The sequence below is a fragment of the Trachypithecus francoisi genome, unplaced genomic scaffold (genome assembly GCF_009764315.1).
Source record: "Trachypithecus francoisi isolate TF-2019V2 unplaced genomic scaffold, Tfra_2.0 Lachesis_group5, whole genome shotgun sequence".
Lineage (NCBI taxonomy): Eukaryota > Metazoa > Chordata > Mammalia > Primates > Cercopithecidae > Trachypithecus > Trachypithecus francoisi.
The window spans coordinates 73811162-73838745 of record NW_022681470.1 but is presented as its reverse complement, the minus strand read 5'-3'; the positions used below and the strand labels follow the sequence as shown (position 1 = coordinate 73838745).

General features: G+C 37.0%; 1 protein-coding gene across 8 annotated transcripts in view; it reads left to right on the top strand.

The window, feature by feature from the left end:
• Positions 1–27584, top strand: part of ESRRG (estrogen related receptor gamma) — a 657690-nt gene that overhangs the window by 408396 nt on the left and 221710 nt on the right. For 3 of the 8 annotated variants that reach the window (XM_033200765.1, XM_033200759.1, XM_033200758.1), the window contains exon 1: positions 22573–22796. The exons of the other annotated variants lie outside the window; for them this stretch is intronic. In XM_033200765.1, coding sequence (XP_033056656.1) covers positions 22741–22796 — 56 coding nt within the window. In that variant the 5' untranslated portion in view covers positions 22573–22740. Of the gene's footprint in view, positions 1–22572; positions 22797–27584 lie in introns of those variants that run through there. 8 annotated transcript variants of the gene reach the window in all.

Below are 27584 nucleotides of genomic sequence, written 5' to 3'. Positions count from 1 at the left end.
AACCATGGGGAGCGTTGGTCATCAGTGTCGGTTTGCCCAGCTCACAGGATGGCACCAGTCACTGAACAGCAGTTTGCCACAGAGGCTAGTTAATTGATCCTTAAGTGATGACATAACAGTGCAAAAAAAACCTATATATATATATATAGACACCTTAGCTGTACAAGTTCCTGGCAAACAGGCTGCTGCTGGGTCTCTTGCCTGCTCCCCCTGCTCCTTATAGTGCTAGAAAGAGAATGGACTGGAATAAAGAGCATGTAGCCATGACAAATTAAAAGGGATGGATGAGAGACTTGATTTAAGCAGGTGTTGTCTTTCTACGTCGACCGTAGGCAACTGAAGATTGCCACCCCATAGGCATAGACACACATGGATGGGCCACTCCCCGGCTCTGTCCCTGTCTACAAGGGTATGTGGTGCCCCCCAGGAGACCACACTTACATACCATGTTTTGAGATTATTTCTAGTTGGAGAGGGCCACTGCACTCAGTTGCAGACTTGCTTTCTGTGCCATGTTCTGGGTCATCTGCCTCAATAATAGCACTTGATTTAAGTGAGTTTGAAAAAGTTGGCTGGCCTGACAACATCCTTCCAGATCCTGTCACTTTATAAACACAAGGACGACTTATATTCCCCACAAAAAATCAGAATTTGTGTATTGGCAAAATGTTCATGAACTTACTTGTGTAACTTGAGCAAACACGAGAGAAAAAAGAGGTTCCTGTGTGTTCAGATACAGTAAGTTGCAGAAGAAATTTGAAAAATCTGCATTATGGTGGACAACAGCCTGTATACATAGTTCTGTTAATATTTAGACTAATGGCTTGGAACTGATAGTAAAAGAGGGAGAGGGAGATGTGGAGAGAGAAAGAAAGAGAGAGAGAGAAAGGCCACATTTTAAATTATTTGGAATTACTGGCAAAATGTTTGCTTCTGCAGTTAGGAAAACATTTGACTCTCTTGTATGTTTTTCTTATTCTGCTGCTACTGCATTAAAAAAAATGGGGTCCCAGACAGATTAGAGTAGCTAGGTATTCTGGTGCCACAAAGTGTCCATTTCTGTCCTGTCTGGGTAGCATGCATTAGTGTGATACTTGTAACCTGTTCTGAGCATCTGAGAAAGCATTGACCTAGGGTGTACATTGACAAGTGAATTGAGAGTCCATTGCTTATGAGGGATTCCAGCTTTACCCTCTGCTTCCAAAGCCTCTTATTTTCTAAACTTTATTTGTAAATCAATAATTACATCCCAATATAGTCCTATCTGAACCCCCTACATTTTAAGAGTAATAACTCTCTTTCAATAGTATTTTTTATTCAAGTTCATGTTACCAACATCATAGAATCAATCTTTATACAATCACCTTTCTAGTTCATTTGCAAGAAACTAAAGCAAAATGAAGTTGATAGAATAAGCAACATTATATGCAAAATGAAGGAGAAAACCTACTGGATTTTATTAATGATACTTTAGCCTCCTGAGCACTGTTGTTTTTTGAATTATGCCACATACTGTTTTCATACATTAATAATATTTTAAGGTTTGAATAGATTTTGTATAAATTAGTCCTTTTATCTCACAGTAAAGGCGGTAGGCTGAGGCCTAAAATGATTGAACGATTCGCTCAAAGCCCACAGATTGCTCACAGCAGAACCAGAATTATACCAGTAAGTATTTTGGTATTAAGTGTTTATGGATTATTTGACAAAAATTATCATAACTATTTTGGAAGGAAATGCAATCATTGTGGGCCATATACCCAGTTGCCCTACCTTCCTGTGTCTGGGATATCCAGAGAAATCAGAGAGAAGCTGTGTTGCTGGACGCAGGGGTAGGGGAGAGGGATTCCACCCTATCTATCATTATATCCTTGTGATGCTCTAAAGGACCTGTGCAGAGGAATAGAGCTGTATGAATGATATTGCGAGGACCCAGCACGTGAGACCAAGAGGTATATGAACACTGACATTATTCCCATCATATGGTGTTGCCACAGAGTGAGGCAGAAGAATAAAGATAGGGCTAAGACAGAAAGAAGCCTGGTGGAAGGGGGGTAATTACTCTCCAGTTTGTCTCTGACACTTATGGATTGATATAATCCCAGGCAATTTAAATGGCATCTCAGAATCCTTGTTTCATAATCAAAAAAACTGGAAAACTAACATCATTTTTCTCACAAATAGGTAAAGTGAGATTAAGGGTGTGTAAGCATTTTTGGAAGCTTTAAAGTGAGATGTTTGTGCTAGAAATTAATAACATAAAACAAGTGAGTCTACAAAATACAAATTCTATTAAGCCTGTTTTATGAGTTCTTTGATGAGGTTTCCTTTGCTAAGTCATACTGGTAATTACTGTTAATAATCTAAGGTCTTTTGAATATGTTGAAGGAAAAAAATTAAGTTAAATTAAGCCGTTTTAAAGAAAATGGTCACAATTCCTTGCAAACAGGTATAGCATAAAACAAAGCAAAATAGTGTGTGCACATGGGTTTATGTGCTTCATTTATTTGATGAGCAGACAGTTTTTGGAAAAAGGGACCAGTCTTTCTTTGTTTAGCATTTGACAACTCTGTAAGATCTTTAATTTAGGAGATGAAGATTCAGTGCGTATGTTTATTATTTCATCAAACATTTACCAATTATATCTATTTAAACAGGTCACTAATCAGCTATAGGATCTAAATAAATGGTATAATGTCCCAAGTGATACCTTTAAAAATGAATACATCTGCCTACATTTTCAAATTAGACACCATCATTCTATTATTAGGCAAGCAAAAATACTGTGAAAATTAAGAACTTTAAGCAAAGAATTCTTTTAAAAGTTAGCTTTGGTAACTTCTGTTATTTACAGTTATGTGGATGCCATACTATTTGGGATATAAAACACTGTACATATTAAATTAATATTTTGCCAATGAGGGCATTTTGCCTGTAAGTATGAATATTTTATTAGTTTGGTATCATTTTTCTTTTCATCAGCCTAGCTTGAGCCTTCTCTATTATACATTGCTTCCATCTAGGAAAAGCATGTTTTGTAGCAGAAAGAGCTCAGACCCTGGCAGCAGGTATTGCTGGGGTCATATCCTGGTCCTCTCACTTACTGGCCAGGTTTCCTTGGATAAGTTAATGTTTGAGCTTCATTTCCTTCTTTTTATTTCTTCATCAAATCAGAATCATTATCACCATAATATCTACTTTTTACATTATTAAGATGGTTAGATAATTGCACAATAAAAGAAGGCTGTTATTATTTTTACATCATTGACCTTTTTTGAGGTTGAGTAAAGTACTATAAGTAAAGCTCTCAGAACAATGCTTAAGGCATAGTAGGTGTTCAACAAATATTTTTCACTTCTCTTTGACACAAACTCTACATTAAAGCCTACATTAAACCCTATATTAAATAATGACACCACATTACATTTGTATACTTTTTTACAATTTACAGGATGAGTTTGATACATAGATAATTGCCTTCTACATCACGACTGAAACATAAATATACATCACCATAATACAATTTAAAGATAATAGCCATTCTTTATTGAGTGTGTCTTTTACAGATGAGTAAACTAAATACAGAGAGGTTAAGTAACTTTCTCAAGGACGAACTCCTAGTAATACACAGAGCTGACATGGAAACTTACCCAACCTCCTAACCAATTGGCTAACCACCCTGCCTTGAATACATGCAGTGAGAGACTGCACAGAGGGAAAGGAGGGGGCAGGGGGAACCTCAGCCTTCAACTCAAGAGGGTAAAAACTCCTATGCATAGCACAGTGTCTGGAATAGATAAAAATATTACTTAAGTGAATGAAAGAAGCAAAAACATGTTGGGCATGGTGGCTCATGCCTGCAATCCCAGCAACTTGGGTGGCTAAGGCAGGAAGATTGCTTGAGGTCAGGAGTTGGAGATGAGCTTGGGCAACATAGCGAGACCCTGTCTTTGGGAAAAAATGATGAAAAAAAAAAAAAAGAAAAAACATAGTTGGGCATGATGGTGTGTGCCTATTGTCCCAACTACTTAGGAGGCTGGAGGTGAGAGGATCGCTGGAGCCCAGGAGTTTGAGGCTGCAGTGAGTCATGGGTGTGCCACTCCACTCCAGCCTGGGTGACAGAGTGAGACTTGACTAAAAAGAAAGAAAGCAAGAGAGAGAGAAAGAGAGAGAGAGAGAGAGGAAGGAAGGAAGGAAGGAAGGAAGGAAGGAAGGAAGGAAGGAAGGAAGGAAGAAAGAGAAGGAAAGAAAAGCTAAATGTGAAAGAATATAGCAAAATCCAGGGGGTAACTGACATCCCATTATAACAAAAAAAAATTGAGACCTTGGGCTGAGTTCTCTCATGGCTCAGCCAGCAATTTCTTGAGGAGCTTTAGATTCTGTTTTCTACTCTAGCAAAATAGGTTGCAAACTTTGATAAATAGAGCAGAAACATACACATTTGCTAATATGGAACCAAAGTTAAACCCTGCTCAGAGAACTACAGAGAAATATATATGCCTACCCTCACCTGGAGAGCTAAATGAACAGGTACTTGAGAAAACCTAGTCAAACGACATCATGAAGGCTGGTGTAGCTTCAGTGGCAGTAGGCCAGCAATATTGCTAGAAGAACAGATGGAAGATGGGACACATTTGTAGCCAAAAAGAGACTACTCATAGGTAACACAGCATGTATTGCCAGGAATAAAGATGGTGAGATGTAGAAATAACCTCTATAAGTCCTATGTGTGTGCATTTCTTAAAATCAGTTTATTTTTAATTGTTGGACAAATTTTGAAAGTTTTTGTCTGAAATCTGTGTGTTTTTGGTGTTGTTGGACTTTTGCTTTTAAAAGTGTGTACAGAGGTGTGTGTGTGTGCATATCTGTGTGCACATATTCAAGTGTGTGGTACTAGACTCAGATGAGATGGAGTTGATTAAAACATCAAATGAGTTACCCTATGAATGTTGTACAGTCGATGCTTACTTCCCAAGGCAAGAATATGGGCTTGCATTTCTCCTGTGTGTAAATATTTTGTTTAGCGCCTAGCGCAGTGCTAACAACAATGTAATAAATGCTTGCCAAATATAGTATAAATAAATAAATTGATTTAGCACCCAGAAGTTTCATGTTCTTTATTTTATTGCCATTTGTTCAGAGGCATAGAGGAAGAGACTCTAACAGACAATGTATTTCTTACTCCCTTATGTTTCCTTATCCACCCAAGATGGATCTCGATGGCTTTGTTCTCTTAAAGCACTTAACCCTTTGAAATCCTACCAAACCCTTCTGCTCATCACTTAGATAAAAAGAGGAATACAGCAGACAAATGAACAGAATCACACTCCATGTGGCACCACGTCCAGAGGAATCACAAGTCAAATCTGGTACCTAATGGCAGTCAATATAATGATTAAGAGCAAAAGTTTCCATAAGCAGGATTGGAATTGTTTCTGCAAGTTACCTGCTGTGGAGGTTATAGTAAGTTACTAAGTCTCAGCTTCCTAATCAGTAAAATTAGAATGTTACTGAGATTATTGTGAAGTTCAGATGAACTAAATGATGTAAAATTTTGAGCACAGACCTAGCACATCATAAACCTGTGATACTTAGTAACACTGACCATCACGTCAATGACTGTGATCACAACGACAGTGACAGTGATGATGATGAGTGTTACCCATGAATGGTGATGATGATGATGATGATGATGGCAACAGTGAAGATGATGGCAAGGGTGAGAGCACTTAGTGGCTAACAGCTTGCTAGAAAAACTCTCAAAACGAATCGTGGTGCAATCTGTTTTCTAATTTATGTTTCTGGGTCTAAGACTGCCTTCAAAACATGCTCTTAGTTTTTGGAAAATTTAAACCAGCTCTCTAAATTAAATTACCCTGAAGAGGAATGCTTTTATATTTTTTAATGTAAGGGACTTTCTGAATTCTATGCTATAGCCAGAACAGTGATTTCACACTGAGATATTTATTCCAGGGTTCTCTCCATGATCCTAAGACTCACTTTAAGGAGGGTGTATTGTTTTATTTCAGCTGCATCAGCACAGTGCCCCACCATTAATAGCAAATGAATAGACTGTGTCTATTTTGTAACTTTCATTCTCTACTCAATGGCTTTTCTCATGCTTTGTAAATAAATAAATTTCCATTATATGCTATTGTTGAAAAGTCATATTGTCTTAGATTTTAAAGCACACCTTTCATGCAGAGAACCTGTAGTACAGCTAGCAGCCTCCTTCCATTGGTCTCTAATGACTATCATGGTGAGACACAGTGACTTTGACAGAAGGAGGAATTCACTCCATTAAGCAAATATACTGGTGGCTCCGTACTTTGTTGGAGTTAATAATTTCATCTTTAACAACTGAAGCAAATTTGAAAGATGTTGCCCTTCTCATTCAATGCTATACTCATTTTGCCTTGATCAGGGAAGGTTGAGTGCTCCTATTTTGATGTAAAATCTCCCTAAAACTGTTAAGTTTGAGAGTTTTTTTAATTGTCTGGGAGAGTTCGACACAAGAGGGCGATATGAATTCAACATTTTTACTTGTTTTCTTGTACACTTTACTTTTGCTGTGTAAACAAAATAAGCATATTTTGTGTTCATATCGATTCATTTTCTTAAGTTTTTTTTTTTTCAGTAACTTCAATTTTACTTACTCTGTTCCTCTCCCCACTTTTGCATTTTAACAAAGAATGGGAAGATTAAGAAATCATTCATTCATTTAGCTGTCATTTATTGAGTATCTAGTATATGCAAGGTACTGTACGAAAGGGTTGGATGGAGTTAGGACAGAAATGGATAAACACTCATTAAAGAAATGTTTACTAGTCAACTGTTGCATACAAAGCACTCCACTAGGTATTACTGGGAATATAAAGATGAACCAGGTAGTTCTTGTCTTCAAGGAACTTACATTCTATTGGATAAATATGATTCAATTATTCTCTTTTATCTTAAAGTTTGTTCACTTACCACAAATTTTTCTTCCCCCAACAGTCTTTAGAGACATAGTTCAGAAAATCTGCCTCTTTGGTTCCTCTTTCAAGTCGAATTGGCCATGCCCTTTTTTAAGGCTCTAACCTACTTTATAAAGACATATCACATGTATACAGAGCATTACAAATGGGTGTCCTTTAAATATAAGATGTTGGGAATAGCTGAGGCAAAAATCCTGGAAATAGGAGTGCATTTGGTATGTTCACGTTAAGTGAAGACTGTGATACCCAGGCTCTTTGAAGCAGAATTGTGGGAAACTTGCCAGGAGAGAGAGTTTGGGTCAGGTTCTGAACAGACTTGAATTTCAGGTTACAAGAATCTTGATTTTGTTCTGTAACAGTGGAAAATGTGGGATAAAAGTACTTGAGAATGGCACATAGAATGAATTAGAAAGAAGCTGAAAAACAGAAGCAGGGAGATCAATGAACCCACCGGTGAGGAAATTCAGGCAGTTGGAATTTAACTTTGAGAATGTAGAGATGATTTAGAGTCAGAACCAATAGGACTTAAAAGCTGACAAGTGTATTCCAAGCACCCATGTACAAAAGTGTGGTATTTTTTGACATCAAGAAGGTTGCATGAATTCATCTGTTTCATAATAGTAAGAGTTCAAAGCTCAGAAAGCAATTGCCCAGGTAGGTTTGCATTCATTCACTTATTCATTAAACAGCCTGTTCAATAACATCCAGTCTGTCAGGCCCTAAGCTGTGTTCCAAGCATTCTGAGATGAGACAGGGTTACTGCCTTCAAGGAGCTTACAGTTTAATAAGAGAAGTAAAATCACATACAGATATGAAAATGCTAAAGGATGGCAGGATAAGAGATGCCTCCAGAAAGGAGGTGATCTTTCTGAGTTTCCATCTGGAAAAGAGGTATGTGTGTGTGTGTATGTGTAGGGGGGTATTTTGGGGTATGTGTAGGGGTGGGGTGGAGTGTTAGAAAGGAGTTATGGGGTTGGTGTTTTAGCCTGAGGGGTCCACACGTATAGTGACACAGGATTGTGAACAGGTATAAAGAAATAATTATAATATAAATTACCCTGACCCCAAAGAGCTTTCAATTCTCTAGTAATGGTTCCTCTGTTTAGACAATGTTCTGTTTTTATATCCAATGCTATCCCATTATGTTGGACAGTCTTCCCATATGGGGACGGGGGCGTGAAAGAAGAGAGAAGGGGGACTGTGATAACTCAATGCCAGTTATATTTGAGAACCAATTTCATATATGACTTAAAAAAATTCATCTGAGAATTAACACTTTAAAATCTGCCCAATGAAATAGTTAAATTCAGAGGGTGGAAAATTGAAAGAATGTCAATATATATATATAATCCCATTTTGATAAATGTGACATGGTAAATTCAAAGCCACTCAAATAAATGTCAAGCTTAATACAGGGGCACCTCTGCCTGCAAATAATCTCTAGGAGTGAGGAAAACACTACAAATTAAAAAATGGAACACTTTAAGTTCTTGATAAATTTTAGTTCCTCTGTCGGTGATATAGAAAGGTGTGTAGAAAGCATTATTTCTCCACAAGCATCTAAGGCAGGGTTACAATTTCTTTCTTTTTTTCTTTCTTTCTTCTTTTTTTTTTTAATGTTAAGCACGTTCCTTTGCAGGGCTTAGAAATCTCTCTCGTCCAAAATTGAACAAAAAAGGCCTCCCCTTGTGCTTTTTTTGTCAGGCTGATGAAGCTGTATAGAAATGTAAATGCAATATAAGAGATGGTAGTGGGAAGCTTGTGTTGTGCTCTTCTCTTCTCTGGGGCTCCCTTGTAAAATTATTCTCTGATTTTGCTGTGTGTGTGCACCTCTTGTGTAAGGGCATTTAATTAGCTACAAGTTACAACAAAGACTTTTGAAAGGAAAATATATCTGTGGTGCAGATGCCTTTATTTTCATTCTGTGAACAGCTAGGTTTTTAACTCCCTTATCAAGAGCTGCATGAACTGCCCAGACTAAATTGGGAACATCTCCACACTGTTTGACAAATAGATTTTTTGTAAACTGATTTAGCCTTTTCATTGTTTGCATTTCATTATATAGCAGACTTCATGTCACAAAATCGGTATTCATTCAAAACAGAGAATTTAGAGATAGGACTGTAGCCAGATAAAAAAATATTGCACAGGTCGGAGCTATTAAGCACAGAATAATAGCAAGTCAGTGATCCAAGGGGCTGTTCTTCAGCAGCAAAGGGGCTAACATAGCCGAGGTCAGGAGTCAGACTCAGGGCTGAAGATGTGTCTGTGGCCACATTTACAAGACAATCTGCAGGGAACAGAATGAGGAATGAAGGAGTCTGGCAGGATAAACCACAGGAAAGAGACAGGCTTGTCCTTTGCATCTCAAACCTCATACTCTTGAGGGGTCAGACGTGGGAATTTTAACAGTCAAGATGTGTCTTGGTCTGTTTTGAAACATTTGCTCATCAGAGTTTGGGGTTCCATGGCACATATAGGAGAGCCATATTAGCGAAATAGACTTTGAGAAGGAGTTAGCAGTGAGCTGGCTTTTCATTTCTTCTAAATCTTTTAATTTAGACCAGTGGGTCTCAGACTTGAACATGCATCAGAATCACCTGGAGGGGCCGGGCGCGGTGGCTCACGCCTGTAATCCCAGCACTTTGGGAGGTCAAGGCGGGCGGATCACGAGGTCAGGAGATCGAGACCATGCTGGCTAACACAGTGAAACCCCGTCTCTACTAAAAATACAAAAAAATTAGCCGGGCGTAGTGGCGGGCGCCTGTAGTCCCAGCTACTTGGGAGGCTGAGGCAGGAGAATGGCGTGAACCCGGGAGGCGGAGCTTGTAGTGAGCCTAGATCGCGCCACTGCACTCCAGCCTGGGCGGCAGAGCAAGACTCCGTCTCAAAAAAAAAAAAAGAAAGAAAGAATCACTTGGAGGACTTGATAAAGCACAGATTGCTGAATCCCATCCCCAGGGTTTCTCTGAGGTGGCAGGGGCAAGAATTTACATTAACAGTTCCTGGGTGATACTGATATTTTCCTCTTAGAACTATTGGTATAAACTCCACATACCAGTCATCAGTGGATCAAATGATTTGCATTTTTAGAGCAAACCCACTGAGCAATGAGCATTGGCAGCTCTTCACTGTTAACCTCAAATAGAAAGTCCAAAAGATCACAGAAGATAATTTATGTGTAGGACTTGTCTTTGTTTTGTTTTTATTTTTAAAAATAGCTTATGTAGAGCTATGTTTATATCACATCTTATTCTGCCTGCTTCCCACAGACGGGGAACTTTTTTTTTTTTTTTTTTTCACTTTAATGTGAATCTTTGGAGATCCCATTTATGCACTTGCCTCTCCGTGTCAGGATTATTTATAAAGATGAACAGGATGCAGTTTTACTCTCAAAAGGCTTACAGTCACGGGAGAATCAGATAAAATGTGAAGAAAACATTAATAGCATTTGGTCAGTTGAGATGATAGAGGGATGCTGAGGTCTCTATCCTACTGGGAACCTCCCCTGACCTCCACTCCAAGGTAAACTAAGTATTAAGGATAAGTAGGGGCTGGTTGCAGTGGGACATATCTGTAATCCCAGTGCTTTGAGAGGCTGAAGTGGTAGATCACTTCAAGCCAGAAGTTTGAAGCTACAGAAAGCTATGATTGCACCACTGCACTCCAGTTTGGGTGACAGGCCTGCGTGACAGAGTGAGACCCTGTCTCAAAAGTAAATAAATAACAAATAACATGGGTGTGTACTCAGGAATCTTCTAGCACTTTGAGAGTCCTATAATTTTTTTTTTACTTATAAGTGCACGCTGTTTCATCTTTCTCAGCTCTGGCATTTATTTTACTGTCTCTCCATTTCATACTTTTCCCCTACTTAATCTACTTTTGCCCCTTACTACATTCTGTTTGACTATTATTTTCTGTTAATAATCTACATTCATTGTAAAATTATCCAAACAATACATAAGAATATAAGGAAGAAAATGAAAAGCAACTAGATTTTATTGCCTTATGATACCACAGATTCTGTTTAACCATTTTACATCTGTTTTTACTCTAAAGCATAGTATTTAGAATAGATTTTTACATTATACTCGCTCTTCATTGATAAGCATTTTATGGTTCACTTTTTTCTCCTTAGATGCTTGGCAGTACAGGACTTATTTTAGTAAAGTTTCATAAACTGACAGATCCCTGGAAATTTGGTTTCTCAGCATTGTGTCACTACAAAAGCTGAAGTCCACAGATGGTTTTCACTTTACCCTAAGCCCCTTCTCAGCAGTTAACGTCACCTTTTTCCTTCTTTTTAATGTTGGCTGCAGTTTGAATCCCCAGTAGATCTTATCCCAAAAATACCACTGTATGGACCCCACCCTCAGAGATTTTCACTGGGTGAGTTTGGGTGAGACCCAGGCAGTTGTAGTTGTAAAAGGTCTTCAGGTGATTCCAATGTGGAGCCAGATTATTTCATCCTATGATGACAGTTGGGCTTTGGGATATTAGCATGGCCTCAAAGAAAAAAAAACAAACGATGTCTCATCTGCAAAAGTGGTGAAGTTCTGGAAGTCACTTGTATTTAGTGACTTGGCATCTAACACAAGCCACTGATAGTTTTTGTGGGCTGTATGTAAGGACGAATATTTTCTTATACTTGCATCAATCACAGTGAGGTTGGATTTATGTTATCTTATTTGTTTTCACAACAATCTTATGGAGTAAGCAAATAAGTTTTTTTTTTTTAATCCCTTCTTGCTAATTGTTTTTCTTAACAGATGATAAAACCAGTAATTCAGGTAAGTAAGGTCCAAGGTCACACAGCCAACAGTCTGTACAGCCAGGATTAAAACGAGGCCATCTGACATCAAAGTTTATGCTTTTATGTACACTACCTTTATACGGTTCAATAATGGTGAAATAATGATTCCAGAACCTGGGCTAAGTAATTTACCAGTGGGTCTCTGTCTCTACTTTGGCAGCGTATTGAAGTCACCTGGGATGTTTCAAAACTCCTAATGCCAAAGATTTTAAATTAATTGGCTGGGATGAGGCCTGAGGATTGGAATATTTCAAAGGTTTAAACCAATGATACGTAGACCATTTCATTTAGTCCCCTTTAGCAATAATATGAGATTGGAGTCATCACCATGTTTAAAATGAGGAAACTGAGACATACAAGACTTTAATCCATCAGCCCACCTGTCTACCAGCTAAAGAATAGCAGAAGCCAGGCTCAAAACAAGGGTGAACCACTGTCTGCAGCTCTTCTGGTCACCATATCTGTCTCCACTGATTTTAAGGCTTTTGCTTCAAACTCTGAAGCAGATGCAGCTGAGTGAACCATGAGACATATACTAACCAGAGAAAGAACTGAATTTAAAGTGTTTAAAAGTTCAAGGACCATATTGCTGTCTGCAGACTGAGCCATAGCAGCCAGCATCACTTTATTCATTGATTTATTTGATATTTCTTGTTTCAGGATTTGATTTTTAAGACTCAACGTGTTGAAACATGAAGTTTAAAAAACTTAGGATCTCCCAAGATCTTCTCAGCAGTAACATGCCCAGGCCCCAAAGCACCTGGTAGTATGACAAAAAAAAAAAAAAAAAAAAAAAAAAATGCCCTTATACTGCAGACTAGAAAGATTATACAGACGAAACAGAATAATTCTGAAGAAAACACGAATGTTTGAAAGCTGTTATGTTGTATGGGTTGATCATAGTTCTATTTTATTAACAAGGGGATCTTTGAAAAACTCTAAGCAAATATGGTAGTTTTAAAGTTGAGTTATATTTTTTGGATTGTTGTTGCTTCTGTCTTAATGAGGAATGATTTTGCTCCTCTTTAAGTCTTTTGGTTCCTTAGCTCAGATATCCTCGAATTTTACTGTGGTTGTATGGCTGGGAAACTTGGGAAAGGGAAAGCAGTCAATTTGGAGCTGTACCCAACCAGAGTAAAATTCTTGATAGAGAAGGGAAATTTTTGAGACCACAGGATTCTCCCCTCCTCCACCCTTTTTTTAATTTTAGAGATGGGGTTTCACTATGTTTGCAGGCTGGAGTTCAGTGGCTATTCATAGACAGGTGTGACCATTGATCATTGGTCACTGATGCCTTGAACTGTTGGACTCCAGCAATCCTCCTCCCTCAGCCTCTGGAGTAGCTAGGACTACATGTGCACACCACCAAGCCCAGTGGTTTTCTTTTTGTATTGTACATTTTCACTAGTAGGGCAGATCACCTGAAGTCAGGTATTCGAGACCAGCCTGGCCAACATGGTGAAATCCCATTTCTACTATAAATACAAAAGTTAGCTGGGTGTGGTGGTGGGCACCTGTAGTCCCAGCTACTCGGGAGGCTGAGGCAGGAGAATCGCATGAACCTGGGAGGTGGAGTTTGCAGGGAGCTGAGATCACACCACTGCACTCCAGCCTGGGCGACAGAGTAAGTCTCCGTTTCAAAAAAAAAAAAAATCAATAAATCCAGATGTTAACTTTGCGGCATGAAAACTGAGTGCTATTGGGCAATCAACAAACCCTTTGAATCTCAGTGTCATCTGTAAAATGGGATTATAATATAATAATAATGAAGTTTCTACCTGCTACAGCAAGTTGTCATGAGGAACAAAAGGAGCACGTGTGAAATTTCTTTGTTAATGTTAAATTATAGCAAAAATATTGGATATTCCACTTCTTAATTAGAATTTTTAAATGTTCTAAATAGCTAACTTTTCTGTCTATATTTTAAAAATAAAAAAATTTAAAAAATCTTTCTTTGTTAAATTTCACTTCTTTGTTTAATGTTCTAATTTATCGAAGGATGAATTAATCCATGTCTGTTCTCACTAACGAAAATGGTCTTTGATTTATTTAGTTTCCTAATTCAACTGGTAACTGAACTCTTGCTTTTCGATGACAGTTTGATTGGATAAACCTTCGTGATCCAAATATCTGTGCACTTAGTTACAAACTGTAGGTGAGATAAGAACCCCAGGATTTCAATGTCCTGAGTACAGTCCTCATGCCCCTCCCCCACCACCATTCCTGTAATTTAATCTACAACAGAAATGGGAAAGGAATTCTTTGTCTCACTCTTTTTAAAATTGATACGTAAGAGTTGTACATATTTTGGGGGTACATATTGCATTTAGATACATGCATATGTATGTGTAATAATTGAACCAGGGAATCTCACTCTTTTTTGCATCCAAAATGTGGTTTTCTAGAAATAATGGTTGGCTCTCTAGAATGTGATATGTTCTCATCAGGGTCTTGCTGTTTCAATGAAATCATCAAGCAAAATGTACAGGTCTTGTTTAAAAACTGCAGGGAGTAAAGAGAGGTAAAGAGCAGCCTAAAGGTAAGACCTTTGCTTTATTCTGCTGATTAATTCCCTTCTTCCTCCCCCCATAAGAGGAAAAATCCACCTTCCCACTGAAAGTATTCAGTGTTCACTCTACTCCAGTCAAACATCTCATAGAAATAGGAACTCTGTGACCATTCTTCATGGGATCCTTGTCAACATTTAACCAAAGAAATCTTTAGATAATGAAAAGTACTTAGAATCCTTAACATAGAAATTTTTATGTTACATACAAGAATCATTTTTGAACACTTAAAAAATTTTGGTTTCAGGACATATCTGGGATCATGATTTTTAAAAGCATTTGCTGTCAGATTAAATGAGAAAATGTGTCCATGTTACCCTGGGAAGGATCACAGTTTTAGGTACTGATATGGCAGCTTTGTTTGTTTGCTTTTGTTTTAATAATAATTGTTTTCATTATCCAATAGTCAATATGAATATTTACAAAACATGGAAAATTAGAAAGTAGAGGAAGACAGAAATCATTCTACATTGCTCCTTCTTAGCTATCAGAAGAATAAATGATGATGAAGTGCTGGTGTGCCTTAGTATAGCATGGAGCAAGCCTTGCCCTCAACCTTTTTTTCCTCTTTTTATGTTTTTCTATCAACTTTCTGCTTCACCATTTACCTATTTTTTTCAATCATGTTATCTCTTAAATTTTTCTTATATTACTCTAGTTACCCGGCTTGAATTATGTCATTAAATTTGGCAGCCTCTCTTAAATTTAATAATTAGCTGAGTATTAGCCTTGGTCATTAGTTCATTCATTCATTCACTCATCCAAGATGTATTCATTGCGTTCCTATAACATTGACAAAAATATTTCTTGAGTTCCATTACTGGCCCTGGGGACACTGTCAGACCCAGCCCAGCTCACAGATTACAGTCAGATAGAGTTCAGAGTAGGGAAAGGTGTGGCTGTTTGACAAAACTGAATCCTTGAAAGAAACGATAGCTAAAATATGCTTCTAAAAGGACAATAATAGCTGGGGAGAAGACAGAATTTATTTCTACCAATACATTCCCACTTCTTTTTAAATATGTCACTTTTTTTTTTTTTAACCTTTCTAAACTTTTGGAGAAAGTGGAGGACCATTTGGTTTACACTTGGATATTTATCTCTTGGGTTCAGATGTCCCTTGGTTTTTACTGGACCTTTGTCTCAGAGGGGTCAGATCTCTGTCGGAGTTCTATGCGCTAGTATACTGTCAATAATTGTGACATTAACATTGGTAGCTTGTTGCCAACGAAGCACTGGAAAGGGGAGAAATGTAATCTTTTCTAATAGGAGCTTTCCTACGACCTAGGTATGTAACCTGGGTTAAGGCTCTTAACCATCCTGAGCCTCGTTTTCTTTACTTGTAAAGTAACCAAGCTGGACTCATAATCCCTATGGTCTTTCCCAGCCTGTAATTCCCCGTTGCCCAAACTTTATGTGCTGCCATAGATTAGTGGCCATTCAATGTAACAAGAGCAAAGCCTTGTGAAGAAATTGAGTTCTTGGGATATCTGATCAAAAGAGCTCCTAGATGAATGAGTTTGTGCTTGGGATAGTAATAAAATCAACAGCATTATTGACTGAACTGCTAGAGTAGAGGGATGTGTAAGAAGTGTCTTAAAGGAAGAGAAATGGAGTATGAGCAATTTCTCCCCTTCTTTCTGGTAAACAATGTACAATTGAATTCTCTGGAGAGTCAGCAGAATCAGTTAACTTTCCCAAGTCTGTCTTCCTCATCCCCATGCAGAAAACATCATGGTAACTTTAAGGGGACATCTTTTAGTTTTCCCTTTTGTTACACGCAGCCAATGTATATGTGGCAGTACGGCAAGCAATTCATAATGTAACGAACTTGCACTTCACTTTCTTTTCTGTATTCAGTATCTTCCACTCCTGGTCAGAGATGGAGGCCAAATGAATTACAATGCCTTTCTCTTACATCTCTCTGTTCAGTTTTAAAAGTTTGTAAAATAATTTTTAAAGATTTAAAAATAATATAACTAACATTTATGGAAGGCTCACTAATTGTAGGATGACAATAAAATGTATTCTCCAAACAGGGACACTATTGAGGGTGTAAGAAGGTGCTACTGCAAATTGTTATGCTAAGACAACTGGTACAAGCCAAAACTTCCTCAGCCCACTGGATCATATGGTCTCCAAACTGGGGCCAGATATTGTGCTAAATTGGTTTAACCTGCTTAATCCGCATAAGAATTCTACAAGATTGTTATTGTTATTCCCATTTAGTAGCTGAGGAAACTGAGATTAAGATGGGTGAAGCTGACTCCAGTCCAAAGCCTCACCCCTCATAATGGGAATCTGAACCCAAGGCATGTTCCAGAAGGACCTGTAATTCCTTGCTCTAAAACCTTCTTCCAGGTATGACAAACACACACCTCTGATTAATTTGCCTTGGTTGGGGGAAGGAGACTCTTATCAAACATAGTCATTTATAAAAAGTAATCTTGGCCGGGCACGGTGGCTCAAGCCTGTAATCCCAGCACTTTGGGAGGCCGAGACGGGCGGATCACGAGGTCAGGAGATCGAGACCATCCTGGCTAACACGGTGAAACTCCGTCTCTACTAAAAACTACAAAAAACTAGCCGGGCGAGGTGGCGGCGCCTGTAGTCCCAGCTACTGGGGAGGCTGAGTCAGGAGAATGGCGTAAACCCGGGAGGCGGAGCTTGCAGTGAGCTGAGATCCGGCCACAGCACTCCAGCCTGGGTGACAGAGCGAGACTCCGTCTCAAAAAAAAAAAAAAAAAAAAAGTAATCTTAGAAGTGTGTCAGAGAGTTCAAACATCAAAAAAAAGTATAACTCTTTAAACCTGTTTATATGGATACCAGATGTTAATATCTTATTTTTTTTTCCACTAGTCCTTTGAAAATTCAGACAAAAGGATTAACACAAGCCACAGGAAAAGCGAGTTTTTAAATTTGTATTGAACATCCATATACGTCAGGAAAAAAATACATTGTACTTTTTTTGATGTTTTATGATACATATATTTTTAGACTCAAATATATTATATGTTGAATGAGGTGGTTAGGATGGGTAATTTGATCATTTTACTGGTATCAAAGCATGGATTGCTTATTCTGGAATCTGTCATTTTGTTCCACTTCCCCCTCCTTCTCTGTCTCCAGTACTCCCTCCACCTTCTCTCAGAGTTAAGCTACCCTTTATTTTGGACAACACTATCACACACATGATTGAGTCAACAATTTATGGCTTTTAAAAATAGGGATTTTGTCCTCTCTTAGGTCTATTGTTTATCATAATCATCTTTCAAGTGAAAAGGCTAATTTACTCTTTCTATAGGAATATTTTAAGCTTGATTATCATAATATTACAGCTGCCTGAAAAGGTCTAAAACGGGACATTGACCTTGAATGTTTTCTGCATTTAGCTCATGGTGCTTAACATTCAGGAAAGAATATAACTGCAACTCATTTATTAATGTATAATCTCAAAACGTTAACTATTGCTCTGTAAATACATGCTATGCAGATTATAGAAAGCTTGTAGGATACTATAAAATGCATTTGGTATCTTACCAGGGCAAGTATGATGGAAATACAACCTAACTAAAGTCAGTTTTCCCATTGGAGCTACTGTAGTTTATAATTTAATTTTTACTGACATTTCGCCATGTGTATTATTAGTTTGACAAAATGAAAATGAAATAATCCTGAATTAATTAAACAGAAACTGAATTGTCTCTATTAGTTTCTCTGTCTTTCTCTGATTCTCCCCCCCACCCCCCCTTCAACTTTCACAAACACAGTGGGAAAGAGTTTAGTGTGTTATGGAGGTGAGACAGTTGCTCCCCAGAGAATGGGCTTTTTTTATATATAGACTCCATAATTTGGGAATGGGATGGATTTATAGGACAAGACGTTTGTCAAAAGGAAAGGTTTTTATTAGTGCTTCTGTGGAAGCGATCACTTTCAGTAGAAATGATTGCTTCTTGCCAATCGAGACAATAATTTAAATATCAAAGCCTGTGCCCTAGAAATGAAAGGCAACAGAAAATGAGGAATGATGAATTGATAGAGGGCTGGTGGTAATATAGTGTAAAGTAGTCATCCTGACTTCGAAAGAAGTCTGCGTGTTCTCAGTGGGAAAGGTGTGTTCTTAAGCAGGTTTATAGCACAAAGGAAATCCCAATTCTCAGATGAGGAAATGAGGGACAGATAAGTGAGGTGACCTGCCCATGGCCACACAGTTCATGAGGAGTGGAAGGGAGCCTGGTGCCTTGCTTGTCATTTCAGATTCTTTTCCCAAGGTTTTCTTTTGGAGTTAAAGATAGTAGTTAGTAATTGTCTTGGTTTGTTTTTTGTAGGATGGTATATTATACTATATATGATACATTTAAAACAGCAGGGAAAATAGTTCAAAAAGTTAAACAGCTTTTCAAAGATTTTATACTCCTGAGGAAAGATTACAATGCAATTTGAAAATCTAAATTTGTTATGCCATGTTTAGTTTTACATATTTAACAAATGATGAATGCATAATATAAAAGAAAAACCTGCTTCAAAAATGACAGTGATGAACATTTTAAAGCAGGTTAGTCCTGTTAATTTTCAGATAAGAAAGGTAGGAGCTAAATATAGCTGTGAATATGCAATAACAGCAAAACTAAGCATTTCTCATCACCTTCTAGCAACATAAGAATTCCTAGTTAGAATGTTGCAGGAAATGATACTGACTTAAATGTAGTAAAATGTCTGGTGCATACGACTATAGGAATCTTCCTGTTGTTTCCACTTGAGTTTTGCTTGTTTTCATTCTGTTCTTTGAAATAGGAATGAAGTATATTCTCTGCTTGGTGATTGCATTAGTTGGGACTGAAAATGAATTTATTTGGATATTTATGACTGCATTGTTTCAGGAAGAAGAGATTGAAACTATGCATACACTAAGAGTCTGATGCATAATAGACTGATATTAACTAATTTATTAATATTCTTTGTGGAACAATCATGAGAGATCCTTTTGTTTGGTTCAGTTTTTCTTGATTTGGGTAGACTCCTTGTGGTAAGATTGTGAAGTGTATAGACTGGGAATATGTGTGTATCCTAGGCTGTTTATCTGTTTGTTTGTTTTTTTTTCCAGATTTTTTGTAATTGAGATTCTTGAAGGTTTAAGTTCGGTATTACTCATGGTGCATTTATTTCCCATGATTATCCATTGTTTTCTCCTTCAAGGTGAGAAAAATCTGGGACCAGGGAAGTTTCTTGAGATGACTGAGCTGTGTATTTGTAAAACATTCTCGAAGCTGTCTCACAAGTTTAGTGAAGAGGATTTTTTTAAAAAAATTTAAATTGGTTAAATTGGATTCAAGACAGTAAGTATAGTCTTTAGGTTCTTGAATTGTACAGGTGATACTTTGATCCCAAGGGGAAAACATCCAACTCTACAAACCTGGTACATGTCTGGTCACTCAGAAAGCAGTGAGCTCAGTGAACACTGCACCTTGCGTAGATGAAATATGGTTAGTGAAAAATCAGTGGGGATGACACTGTGTATGTTTGTACATGTATCTCTGTGAGCACAGCAAAAAGACTTACACATAAGTATGAGTCTAAATATCTTTAAAAATATACACCAGTGAAGTCAAATGGATCATAATGAGGGCAAATAAGTACCCAAAGGGAAATAAGAAAATTATGGGAAATCAAAGATCACTTGTATGAAATTTGGTGACTTGAGGTCCACTGGTAAATACACTACAAATCTTGTCTTTAAAAAGGCATTTCAAAGGAGTAATAAACAGGTTCTGTCACAGCATGATAATGCAAAGAAACTGAACACAGTACAGGATTCTGCACAGGTGCAAAATCGGAATGCATTCTTTGAGTATATTAAGATGCATTGAGTACATTAAATAATTTATATTTTTTAAAGAAATATCCATAGTCAAACCAAGAAGGAAAGTTTCTGGCTTTTTTTTTTTTGGCATATCTTTTTTAAAGTATGTACAATTGAATCTATTAATTACCCTGAGAATTTTAGTTTATTCAGAAATCATGATAGTAACCATATGAATCAAAGGATGTTTTTCTGTCTTTGTAATGCAGTATTAGCTTCCATATTTCTTTGAGTGTATTTTAGAAAAATCTTGTTTCTTTTGCAAAATGCCTGTTTTATTTATTATTTTAATTGTAAAATGATTACATGTCTTATTTGAGATTGAATAGACAATTTTTTTCTCTCTCAGTGTCTGCAGAATGCTTGGATTTTCTTCTACATCTCAAAGCTCTTTTAATTCACTGCTCACAACCAAATTTACATCTTAATTGCAGAGTTCACATTTAACAATATAGACAGCATAATGCTACTGGTAATTAAGCTTTTACTACCTGCTTTTATACAGTATTCTGAGGCACCGTTTTTGCTATGTGAGTTCTGATCTAGAAACTTTGTATGCATTTAGAACACAAATAAAAGGAATCAGGCCTATATCTTAGATATAGCTAAATACAAGGCAGTGAAATTGCTTTCTTCTGTGGGGGGACCAAATCATGTCTGTCATTTTTATATTCTGAATTTTAATGTGGCTGCTCTATTTTAGTGTTTTGTTTTTTTAAGACCTAGAAAATTTGAGAGGGTTGAGGGAGTTGAGTCCTAATTTAGTGAATTTAACACACGATGAATATCTGAACTAATTTATTTTGATCTCAAAGATTATCCTATTTCTATCATGTAGGACTTAAGACGTAAAAGGTTGATAAGCAGTAGAGCTGAATTATATCAAAATTGTGGGTTTTTCACTCTCCATAAGGTAGCAGTTATCTCTTCGCCATAAATAGCTGGTATCTATTCCAATGTACATTTGCTAGTATAAAAAAATCCTGTAGATTAAAATAGGACCTAAGCAAACTCTTTGTTATATGGAAATTAAAGACATGGTATACACAATTGAAGGATGAAAAAACACACTTGTCCTCTTATATCCTCCTTTTATTTATTTATTTTTTGAACACTTTTGATTGAGAATTCTTAGTTTTGTAAATTATTATCTGTTTGAAACTAGTTCTTATAGTGACCAGACTGTGTGATGGTTTATAAAATGTTTCTGGGTTTATTTTTTTAAAGCATATAGGGTGCCTTATGTATAGAAACAAATATGTACACTGTGTTTAATTTGAAAGCAGGATGTTTTGGGTAAAATCATATATATATAATTATATGCCTCCTAGTTTGGAAGCTTGTACTGAAATATATACAAATAATTAAGAATACTTTTAGTGCACTGTTTAGTAATGCGCTCCCTACAAAAAAAAAAAAAAAAAAATGCTGTCTTTATTTTGTCAAAATGCATTGAGAGAGATTTAATTCGCTATTTACCCCCACAACCCTCAGTCTCCCCACCCCTAAAACTGAAGAAGCCAAATTGTCCTGCGGTTGTTTACCTTTGTTTTGAAAACCTATGCGTTGTATCTACATGTAAAGAGACAGTCGCAGGTATAGAAAGGTTTACACATACAATTTACTTAGGCATTCTCTCAAATTGTATTGCCACTGTTTCCTCTTCTGTAGTTGTGTAAACCTGCATTCCACCTCAGAGATGACGATCCCAGTTCACATGCTCAAACAATTTAGAAGAATGTCTTTATTATTATTATTATTTTTAATGCCCAGCATACATCAGGAAAACAGGAAAAGACATGATTAGGAATACATGAGAAAGTACAGCACCAAATAAACAGCAGCCCCCGGTGTAATCAAAACACAGACAACGGCAGGACAAACTTAATTCTCTACCTTCCGCAGAATCCTTTCCCAAATTAAGTGAGAGTCTGCGTGTGTTCTCCTTTTCAAGGCAAAAGAGATCTTAGGTTAGAAATCAAAGGCAAATCCCTCCAGTGCTTAGAGAGTTAAGTTAGTTATGCTTCTTTTGTAGCTTCCCAGAAGAAAAAGAGAGAGAGAGAGAGAGAGAGAGAGAGAGAGAGAGAGAGAAAAGGGAGAAAAAAAAAAAAAAATCAAACCCGAGAGTGTGTATTGGGAGCGTTTCAACCGCTCCCTTCTCCGCTCCCTTTTTCTCTGCCCACTCTCAGTTTCCAGCCCCCTTCGGCTCTCTGCACCCTGCCTACCTGCCTGGCTCCTCTCGCTCCGTGCAGCCTCCCGTCGCCTCCCTCCTGATTGGGCAGAGGCCCCCCAATCGGCTGCGCGGCTGGGCCGGTGGGACTGCATATGTAAAGCCCTACTTCATATTAATAAGCTCCAATCGGGGCTTTAAGTCCTTGATTAGGAGAGTGTGAGAGCTTTGGTCCCAACTGGCTGTGCCTATAGGCTTGTCACTAGGAGAACATTTGTGTTAATTGCACTGTGCTCTGTCAAGGAAACTTTGATTTATAGCTGGGGTGCACAAATAATGGTTGCCGGTCGCACATGGATTCGGTAGAACTTTGCCTTCCTGAATCTTTTTCCCTGCACTACGAGGAAGAGTAGGTACCTTTTTTCTTTCCTTTTTAAACTCGTCGTGGGGGTGCGGGGGTGGGGGCGGACAGACTGTATCTTTACACACTGATTCAGGTAATGCCCTGGGTGTTTTGTGTGCACGAGTGCTTGTTTGTGTCTGTCTGTGTCTTTTGTGTTGAGGGTGATCTCCTAATTCAGTAAGTCGAGAATTGTTCTCTGACTACAATGTTACCTTTGAGGCAAAGCTCAGTGACTGTCAGTAAAACAGCTGTGTGACAGTCACTTCTTATTCAGGTGCTAAGAATAGGCACTTGGCACAAATGCTTAGTGAACTGTTAAAATGCATCTTTTACTAGGACCCATTTTCCCAAGGACAGATGTTTTAAAATACAGTATTCAAAATGATTTATACTATTGAGTGCCTCTTATGTATTTGCAGTTTGACAGATATTTTCAGCTCCTTGTCATTTCTTACCGCGCAGAGTTAGAGGCAAAATTGCACATTTACTAATTTTCCTTCAGAGAACAATTTAAAAACTAGCCCTATGCAATTCTGAGCTAGAATAATGTTATTTGCATGGTTAGCGTTAAGTCAGCACTTAACTGACAGATCAGTCCATTAGGTAACATGAGATTTTCACACATTATAAATATTTAAGGGGGGGGAACTAAAGAAGAAACAATAGTGACTTAAAATTTTTCCCCTTAAATAAACACTGTTCAGAGTGTGGATTTGTCTCATTTATTGTGTCCAGAAAATATAGAAAAGTACTTTCGTTCTTACATGCAGTTTAATTAGTATTTATGAATATCTTTATGCACATGGAAAAATATATTTAGATTACTAAAGGGGAGGAGTTCATAGGGGGTACGAGAAGTAAATTAGGCATTTTTGTGTAAATGAGTAGGTCATAAACTTAATTTCAACCTACTGTTAAGATAAAATATTAGTATATCACCAGAGCTGTCACTGGTTTATCTCCCTTTCTGTTGAGTCAGTTATATTGCTTTACTTTCACATTACAGTAATACCAACTGTTATAATTCTGAAAAGAGTGCCCTTGGCAAACATTTTTCTCTACAGATTGTGAAGAAAATATCAAACTCTAGAAGATGAGGTAGTGCATTATAGGTAGATGTCCACTAGCTGTCCTTAGTGACTGCATATTGCATTGCTTTGTAATTAAGTAAGAGATGAAAAGTGACTTGCAGTCTCAGTGGCTGCTCCTGTATGTTTGAGCGTGAGTGTGAGTGTGTGTGTATATGCACGCTCACACATGCACATCCGCCCACGTCCACGCTCACACAGGGAATATTAGCCAAGAGATGGATTTAGGAGGAACTGAAAGATTATAAGGCTGTGCTTGCATCAGTTTGAAACACTCAAGGGAAGAAACAACCTTAAGATGTGTAAAAAATAAAAATGAAAAATAAACAAAGGTAGGACTGCCCACTCAAGTGTAGTTTGAAGGTTAGTGTACTTCGGGCTGTAGAATTGGAGAGTTTAAGATGTCTTCGTGTCAGGAAGAATGTCTTATCCAAGCACGCCCAGATTCTGAACTTTGTCTTGTAAATAAATAAAGAAAACAAACTTTTAAAATCCCCAGAGCCTTCTTTTTGAAGTAGTTTCCTTGAATTTAACTTCTTATAGCTAATTTGAAGAATTCGTTCAGATAAGCCTCTTAAAGCAGATGCATTTAAATGAAATCAAGGCACATGTCCTTTTGGCTTTGGCGCAAGATTCAAACTAGCTTTCTTTTGGGCTCAATTAAAAGTCATCTTTAAAAAATACAGATTTATTGTCTGCCTGCAGTTCTGATGGTTACGTGGTTCACTGGACAGACAGAAAGATCTAATGCTAAGCAACGCATCTGCCTCTCTGTCTCAATTAATAAACCACAGAATTTATACATGCTATTAATATTCATAGTAATTGTACTGGGTTAAACCCCATCACGTGTATGTATACACAGAAATGAAACCAGAGTTACACAGTTTTAGAGGAAAATATTGGACAGTTTCTGCTTTGGAGGTTGTTAAAAAGATTCATACAATTTATTGACCACCATTAAGAGAGCTTAAAATGTTAACCTCTAACTATGTATTTTTTTATTTTAGGAAATGTGCCAGCACATTAAAAAACATAATACTTGAAAGCTTGTTTCACATTTAATAGCAGTAATAGCTGATAGCATAAATAGATGAAAATAATATATCTGCTCATTTTGACATATGTGTCAGTCTAATCATTCTAAATGAGTGTGCTCATCACATGAATCCCTTTCAACCTCTGATTAAAATGTAACATTGACTACAGGATTATAGAGCGGACTTAATTTTACTGACTGTTTTAACAGTTGTCACAGCTGTTGGAAGAAGGAAAGGCAACTGAAACACTCCAAAACAGACAAGGCGAGGAGAGAACAGTTTAGTAAATTTCAGCCTGCCTGATCGCTGAAGTCCAGACATTGAAAATTTAAGTTTTGTGTTTTAAGATTCGTGTTTGGAGCTACACAAGTTTTATTTTGCATGTTTCACTCTTTCTGTTTCAGGGTTTTCATGTTTTTTCTTTTTCTCATCTCTCCTTTTTTAAATCTATACTAATTAAAAAAAAAATACAACAATCCCAAAGTAATTCCATAATGTCAAATTATAAGTGATAAAATAGGCAGAAAGGAAAAATTTATGCAGTAACAGTAACAACAACAAAAAAAGCCAAAATCAGAGGGGGATGCCTTTTTTTTTTTTTTTAATAGGGAATGATAAGAGTTTGGCCAAGTCACTTTAGATGTGATGTTATTTGAGAACTCTGAACAGACACTTTATTTTTTCGAGTAAGAATACTTAAACTCTAGACTTGGAGCCCACATGACTTTTCTTCATGTTTCGTTTTTTATTTTTTCCCTGCAAATCTTGAAAACACCTGCAGCCTTAAAGGTATGTGGTGTTGGTGGGGTTTTCAGATGATTTCTCTGTAAATTGCTTGAAGTGACAACCAGCTGCAATTAGTTGTGAGCATTCTTGAGCTGTAGTCTTGTAACCTTGCCCATTACATTACTAAAGTGAGCAGATTAATTCTATTTTCCTGAAAATTAAATAATCGTTGTACATGTTCCAAACTACATATAGTTGAAGTGGCCAGAGGACGAGTATTATATAACATATGATTTTTTCTTCTTGAAGTAAACAACAAAAAAACAAGTGTTCCTGAGTTAATGAAATATATGTTGAATAGGAGTGGTGGATAAATGATGAGTACCCCATGTTCCACTAGCCCTTTGTGTCAGGGTATTTATGTATTACCCTATACACATTTGGTGGTAAGTTTAAAAATCCCTTTTTTATAGAAAGGACTAAAAAACAGCTTTCCATTTCCTGGACAGAGCTAAGGGTGATGGTGTTAGCTATTTCTTCTTACAGTGATGGTTTCTCATGTTAATGTGTTTATGGCACTGCTGCTTTATTTACTGAGCCTAGTGTGTTGCAGCGGTAATTAACCCATGTTATTAGCAAAGCCCTTGTGGATATCCATTAATTCTCTTGCATAGATGATCATTTTTCTAGTGTTTTCCCCAAACAAGGTATCATTGTTCTTTTTTTTTTTTTTTCTAAATTGACGGCCTTTGATATATTTCTTTGATTTAATCTGACCTATAATATATATTGGCCATTTTATAAAGAATAGTAATTAATTCAGCTTTTAAAAATGCTAATAGAAGCAGGAGGAAAGATTTTTTTGTTGTTGTTCTTTTTAAAGTGAAAAAAGAAAAGAAAAGAAGGTTTAAAAATAATGCAGGAAAATTAGAGTTTTAACTCTAAATTTTTCAGATTTTACAATTTATAATAATTTATTTCTTTGGGGTATTTTAATCAGTTTTTTTTCTTACTTAGTTAATAACACTCTAGGCATTTTCCTAAAATATTGAGCCAGCAGAAAAATACTTGTGCTTCCTGTGCTGAGAAAAGATAAGGACCATCTCATTAGCCGGGCCATACTTTTGCAATTAATTTTAGATACCTGGTGCTATTCATCAAAGAGGGCAGCTAACTTCTCTATGATTCTGTTTAATAATACTTTCACAATACCTCACTCCTGCAAGAATTACAGACAAAGAAGAAACCGTTCTTTTGGAAGGTAGGCATAATGCCCAATCTCAAGTCCGTATCACTTACGAAAAATTCCTCAACATTTGTTTTAGCCCAATGACTAAACAAAATGTTTATTTGTCTTACTTGTAAAGTGATGTTAAGCACTGAAGGTTTTGCTTGATATTATTTTATAAAATAAATTATAAGCTGATGAGATATACTTTTTCATACAAATGACAATTAATAGCAATGATTTATATTAAACCAATTAATATAAAATAAACTTTTTAGCATCACCTATCCAGCTTTTAGAAATAAGAGGAGAGGGTCTGAGGGATCTCAATAGAACTTTAGAATCATTGCAGCACTTAAGCTTTGCTCTGAATTTTGCTTCACAGCAAATTCATGGAAGAGAGAAACAATACAATGTTGATCTGTTGTAAGTGCATATGAGCTCCGGCCCTAGCCAGCTCTCTGGAGAAAAATCTTTGATTATACTGGCCCAGTTTGTTCAGTTTTTATCTCTTTTACATCCACTGGCATTGTATTAAATTGTCATTGTCCTAAAGCACAAGGGATAGAAATGAATTGCAGTTCTCTACATTCTCTGACAGTGAAATATTTAGCCTCTCTTTCTCCAATCATACTTATGTGTATATTTGATAGTGCAAGGATGACACCAAGCATCTCTGCCGCTTGACAGTCTTTCCATTGCATTTTGTATG